Source organism: Colobus angolensis, unplaced genomic scaffold (assembly GCF_000951035.1).
Source record: "Colobus angolensis palliatus isolate OR3802 unplaced genomic scaffold, Cang.pa_1.0 Scaffold459, whole genome shotgun sequence".
Lineage (NCBI taxonomy): Eukaryota > Metazoa > Chordata > Mammalia > Primates > Cercopithecidae > Colobus > Colobus angolensis.
The window spans coordinates 81,709-88,268 of record NW_012118032.1 but is presented as its reverse complement, the minus strand read 5'-3'; the positions used below and the strand labels follow the sequence as shown (position 1 = coordinate 88,268).

Below are 6,560 nucleotides of genomic sequence, written 5' to 3'. Positions count from 1 at the left end.
GTGGCCAGGCTGGTCTTGAACTCCTGACCTTGTGATCCACTCGCCTCGGCCTCCCAAAGTGTTAGGATTACAGGCATGAACCACCGTGCCCGACCTATTTTTCTCTTTTTACCGTGGTAAAATACGCTTAAAATGTACCATTGTAACCATCTTTATTAACATTTTTTATGTTTCAGAACAGGGTCTTTCTCTGTCAGCCAAGCTGGAGTGCAGTGGTGCGATCACGGCTCACTGTAGTTTCCAACTCCTAGGCTGAAGCAATCCTCCTCTCTCAGCCTCCTGAGTGCCTGAGACTAGAGGTGTGAGCCACAATGCCTGGCTAATTTTTAAATATTTTTGTACAGATAGGGTCTTGCTATGTTGCCTAGGCTGGTCTGGAACCCTGAGGCTCAAGTGATACTCCCACCTTGGCCTCCCAAAGCGTTGAGATTACAGGCATGAGCCACTGTAGCCAGCCCATTTGAACCACGTTGCCGTGCACAATTCAGTGGCATCTATTGCATTTACCGTGTCGTGCAACCCTCACCTCTCTCTAGTTCCAGAACATTTTGTCATCCCAAAAGAGAACCTGTACCTGTTAAGCAATTATGCCCCATCCTAAGCCAGGATGATCTCTTCTTAACTTGACTGCAGCTACAAAGATCCTGTTTGCACATGAGGTCCCACTCACAAATACTGGGGTTTAGGACTTTGGGGGGTGCACAGTTCAACCAGTGCAGGTGTGGCGGAAGACGTGGGCATTAAGAACACAGGAGTCATTGGATATCTGTACTTTACAGAGAATCCTATCCTTAGCTCTGTTTCTGCTTCGTTAACGCGGCCTCCTCCCTCCCCTCCCCCTGGCCATAGTGAAACTAAGAACAGTGAGAAAACAGAACAGCAGGTGTCACCTTCCTTCTACCCAAAAGACAGGCGAGCAAAAGGAGACAGGAACAGGAAAGTGGATAATTCACTGCCCAGACCAGTGGTGTCGACATAACACTCAGACTGTCTCATCTCATATTCACGCAGTCGACGTCTCTCCATAGCAGCGTATGTCTCTTTGTACATCTAGTGAGGCATTGGGGTTTTTGCAGGAAGCAGTAACTCTAATGGGCCCAAAGTCTTCGGAGGCAAGTTAGAACCTGGAAACTTACACAGCCTTAGGTGTGTGTCCTTACCCTAACACAGAGCCAAAAAGAGTCTCATCTTTCAAAAGGTAAGTGGAGAAGTTGCAGCTAATGCCTGTAGCATGACCTGTGGCCTCTACGTGGGCTTCATATCAGCTAAGTTCTAGGCTTTTAGCTACTTTCAGGCCACTTTGGATGGGCTAGCAAGGTGGAAATACAAAACTAGCAGGCCAGTAAGTCACTCGTCTTGCAGAATGACAGAAGTGTCGTGCGTCGAAGCAGCCGGGGTGTACTTGGAATTGATTCAACTGCTGGGCAGGGCAGGGGAGAGCATGTTTCTAAAATAGTGTGCATTGTACTTTCCATTTGTAGACTTAATTCTAATGAGTGAGAAGCACTTAACAGGACCACATGGTGATCTCTGTTCCATAGTTAGATCTAACCTGCAGATAGAGAGTAAGTCCCTTCCACATTCTTCCGTGGGAAGAGAACTCAATTTCTCTCCTTGTCGTCTTTTCTGGTTTCCTGACTTACATCTGCTAGATCCTGCAGTATTTTTTTTTTTTTTTTGAGACAGTGTCTTGCTCTGTTGCCCAGGCTGGGGTACAGTGGCACTATCATGCTGCCTGCAGCCTTGACCCCCTGGGCTCAAGTGATCCTCCCATCTCAGCCTCCTGACTAGCTGAGACTACAGGCGCACTTCAGCACACCTGGCTTTTTTTTTTTTGTAAAGGAGTGGTCTTGCTCTGTTGCCCAAGCTGGTCTCTGTTGTCTGGAAAGAGGTGGGGTACAGAGGTGTGGTGGGGAAGGGAAGGAGAGATAACAGTAACAACATTTTGGGTGGGTTCCTGCAAGCAGGAAGCTGAGGAAGCTGAAGCCAAGATACATGCCCACACCACTGCAAACAAGGGCGGACTCAGGTAACATGTGCTGGGTATAAAATAGGCTTTACACATGCTTGATACATTGTGCAAAGAACTTGAGAGTGGATAAACATGGACATTACCAGACTCTGTGGAACTTGTTTTTTGTTCTCTTTACATTCAACTTACAAAATAAGAGTTTCTTCTTTTATTGATTTGACTGGTGGGAGGGAAGGGTCTTTTGCAAAGCATCTATATACTTTTTCCCTCCGAAGGTGTTCTTCTTCCTGACTGTCTACAGACAGGCTCCACATACCAAGGCAGCACTTGGCAGGAAGGGTGGATGTGGCTTGGAGGTGTGCTATGGGTCTGAATTGCTGAAAGCCCGAAGCGACATTCTACCCAGCAGTAGAATGCCAATGGAGTGTGGCCCAGACACGGCCCCGTCTCTGGGCTTACTGCTGCTCAGCTCCTTTCCAGCCCATGAGTCTTCCAGCTTCTGCTGCGGTCCTTGTTATCTTTCCCTGACTTTGTTTAGCAGATGCTTCTGTAACCAAAATGCAGGTTCAGTCGCTCGCCGTTTGCAGAGTGCAATTAGCAAGAGCGAGGTCCGGTATAAAGAAAGAGATTTTTTATTCCAGAGCTTTCTTAGGGGAAGAAGTACGGGCTTCCTGCTTGAGACCACCACTTTGCTTTTGGAGCACAAAGCAGGCACTTTGAAAGGAAAATGGCATGCGGGGGAGGAAGTGTATTGTTCTCTTTACACTGGTTTCCAGGGGGCAAGAAAACTTTTTCGGGGGGTGGGGCTGGGGGTGTAAACAGCCGAAGAGAACGTAGGTAAACTTTGCAAACCATCCAGTCTCAGTTACAGTATAGCCTCTGCTCTTGCACCTTTTTTTTTCTTTTTTGAGAGACAGTCTTGGTCTGTCGCCTAGGCTGGAGTGTAGAGTGCAGTGGCACATTCTCGGCTCACTGCAACCTCCGCCTCCTGGGTTCAAACATTTCTCCTGCCTCAGCTTCCCGAGTAGCTGGGATTATAGGCACACATCACCACGCCTGGCTCGTTTTGTATTTTTAGTAGAGATGGAGTGCACCATGTTGGTCAGGCTGGTCTTGAACTCCTGGCTCAAGTGATCTGCCCACCTTGGCTTCTCAAAGTGCTGGGATTATAGGTGTGAACCACCATGCCTGGCCTAAGTGAGTTCTTGAATTATTCTTTTTCACTGCCACTTTTTTTTGGAGGGGGGGCGGGGGGATAAAGGATTTTCTTTTTTACTTAATTTTATTGATTTATTTATTTTGAAAACTTTTACGTTCAGGGGTACATGTGCAGGTTTGTTACATGGGTAAACTGTATGCCACTTTGGGTACCGATTATTTTGTCACTCACGTAATAAGCATCGTACGTGACAGGTAGATTCTCCATCCTCATCCTCCTGTCCTTCACCTTCCAGTGGCCGGGTGTCTGTTTCTCCCCCTTTCCGTGTCTGTGTGTACCCAGTGTTTAGCTCCCACGTATAAGTGAGAACATGTGCGTCCACTTAGGAGAATGGCCTCTCTACCTCCATCCACGCTGCGCAGAGGACATGGTCTCGTTCTTTTCCCTTTAATTAATTAATTTTATTCTTTATGATTTATACTAAGACCGGTATAAATAACTCAAAAAAACTGAGTTTTTTTTTTTGCTTCTGAGTAACAGTGGTAACAGCACCAGCAACAGTAGCAAGGATGATAAAACCAGTTCTTCGTTTCCAAGCCAGTTAAGAAATGTTACTATGGAAAGGAATCAGAAAAGCAATGTTACTGTCTTGACACAGTAAAAGGTGTGCACAGGAGGGTAAAGGGAGCGGTTTTACTCAGCTAAGTTATTGTAACAATCAGAGCTTCTAAGGTGACTGCATTAGCCAAGCACCACTGAGTTTTGTGGGGGTCTGTCTCTGTCGCCCATGTAGGACTTGGACCCTCTGTGGAACACCCGAGTACCTGGCCCCGGAAGTCATTCAGAGCAAGGGCCACGGCAGGGCTGTGGACTGGTGGGCCCTCGGCATCCTGATATTCGAGATGCTGTCGGGGTAAGTGGAGTCTCTGTAGAGAATCTTCATGTTACAGGCCAGCACCCGCTTCCCCCACCCATTCATCCCCTCGGCATTTCTGTAACCTTGAAAACGGTACGTGAGTATCATAAACACACAGTGTGGCCGCACACACGTCTGCTGCCCTGCTGAGGTTGGCAATGTGAATTAGCAGTTGAGCTTGTTTGAGTAAGAGGCAAAAACCTAAACTTGTGAGGGAACCACCCATGCATGCCATTGAGATTTTTATATTGAAATATCCATATCTTCCTTAAATATAAAATGAACGTTCTGGGCTGCTCTGAAGGTAGTGAATTATCTCAGTTGGTTTTTACAGTTAGCTACAGATTGAACTCCTTGCTCTACTCTTTTCCCCCTTATCATTTCTGTGTTTAATTAGTCTAAAAAAGAATTTAGAAATTAAATTAAAAATGAATCTTCTGCACAGACCGGTGCCGAAGTAACCTGCAGAGCTGAGGAGGGCACAGGTTGGGTCAAGGTCAATCAGCCAAATACAATTGAGTGGTTTCTGCATGAACAGCCGGCGAGGAAGGTGAGAATATGTTCTTCCCTAAAACTGCACACCTGTGGTGCAGGAAAGGGGTGCCGACCCAGACCCCCACACAGGGTTCTTGGATCTCTCGCTAGAAAGTATTCGGGTAAAGTCCATAAAGTGAAAGCAAGTTTATTAAGAAAGTAAAAGAATAAAAGTATGGTTACTCCTTAGGCAGAGCAGCCCCGAGGGCTGCTGGTTGGCTATTTTGATGGTTATTTCTTGACTATATGCTAAACAGGGGGTGGGTTTTTCATGAGTTTTCCTGGAAAGGGGTGGGCAAGTCCTGTAGCTGAGGAGTTCCTCCCCTTTTTAGAGCTTATAGGGTAACGTGCTGACATTGTCGTGGCATTTGTAAACTGTCATGGCGCTGGCTGGAGTGTCTTTTAGTACCTAATGCATTATAATTAATGTATAATGAGCCGTGAGGACAATCAGAGGTCACTGTTGTCGCCATCTTGATTTTGGAGGGATTTGGCCAGCTTAGTAGCAGCCTGTTTTATCAGCAGGGTCTTTGTGTGCCGACCTCCTATCTCATTCTGTGACTTAGCATGCCTTAACCGTCTGAGAATGCAGCCCAGTAGGTCTCAGCCTCATTTTACCTGGCCCCTGTTCAAGATGGAGTTGCCCTGGTTCCAGCGCCTGTGATCCCTGTGTTGGGTGACGTTTGGAAGTCAGGGGAGGTGCCATCCTCCCTGCCACCACATAACAGAGAGGTCGGTCATTTGTTGGGATGTCAGCATGATTGAGTGTTCAAGTCTAGCATATGCCTGAGACAACTCCACTATGACTTGACCAGAAACGCAAAGGAAGCATGCAACACTTGGACACCCAGGACGTGGGCGTCATCCTCGTTCCGTTGTTAGTACCCGGCATGTCTATTAATTCCCTAAGACGACTCAGTAGCGTGGCACTTTTCCAGAAAGGAACCTGTAGGAAGGAGTGAGCTACGTGTGTGCAGAGGAACTCTTGCACTGTGTGGCTCTGGGCTCTTCTCTCTGGGGTGAAGACGAGAGGAGGCCCAGCCTACGAGGGCCCAGAACACCGGTTGGGGGATCCTCTGCCGTGCTTTGCCACAGCCCACACTCTGCCTTCTGTATTCTCTCTCTTCCTGTTTCCTTCTTTTTTCTGCTTGCCCCTGAATCTCAAAGACAGACACCAGCGTATCCTCTGAGTGCCTTCTATTGTCGCAAAAGCCAGATCCTCGCTCACATCTCTCTGATTCCCTGCAGGGGGTAAAGACCAGAGGTTTTTACTGGGAAACTTTCCCTTTCAGTTGGAAACAAAGGAGGGAAGGAAGAGAGGCATTCTCCTGCTGGGAAGGCGTGTCTAAGCCAGATCCTGCTGGCGGGGAGCACCCAGACCCAGCGCTTGTTCCTGGGGGTGTGGAGCATGTGACATTCTGACATTCTAACATCCACCTTAGGAAATCCAGGCAGTCACTGACTTTTGTTTGGGGAGCAGACAGGGGTCATCGTCCCATGTGCTTATCTCTGCCGTCTTTTATGAAGAAAGTGAATCCGTTAATTTCCACACTAGCTTAGGGATCAGAACGATGTTGAACAAGCACTGCCAAAGAATTCCACCACAAAACCGGAGCCTGAGATGCCACAGGAGGAGAGTGGAACCCACAAACACCTGTATTTCATTGTCTGCCTATCCATGTATATTGTTATTATCCATCCATCTACCCATCCGTCTGTCTATCTTTGTATACTTTTCCATCCATCCACCCACCTACCCCCCCTACCCCTTCATTCATCCATCCACCCACCCCTTTCATCCTTCCATCCACCCACCCCTTCATCCATCCATCCATCCATCCCTTCATCCACCCACCCCTTCATCCATCCATCCACCCACCCCTTCATCCATCCATCCACCCACCCATGCCTTCATCCATCCATCCACCCACCCCTTCATCCATCCACCCACCCCTTCTTCCATCCATCCATCCATCTAC

The 6,560-nt window shown here is 47.8% G+C and overlaps 1 protein-coding gene across 1 annotated transcript in view; it reads left to right on the top strand.

Annotated features, from left to right (window-relative positions):
* The window catches only part of PRKX (protein kinase, X-linked), a 112,344-nt gene that overhangs the window by 70,410 nt on the left and 35,374 nt on the right, over positions 1–6,560 (top strand). The window contains exon 4 of the mRNA XM_011958052.1: positions 3,925–4,044. Coding sequence (XP_011813442.1) covers positions 3,925–4,044 — 120 coding nt within the window. The remainder of the gene's footprint in view (positions 1–3,924; positions 4,045–6,560) is intronic.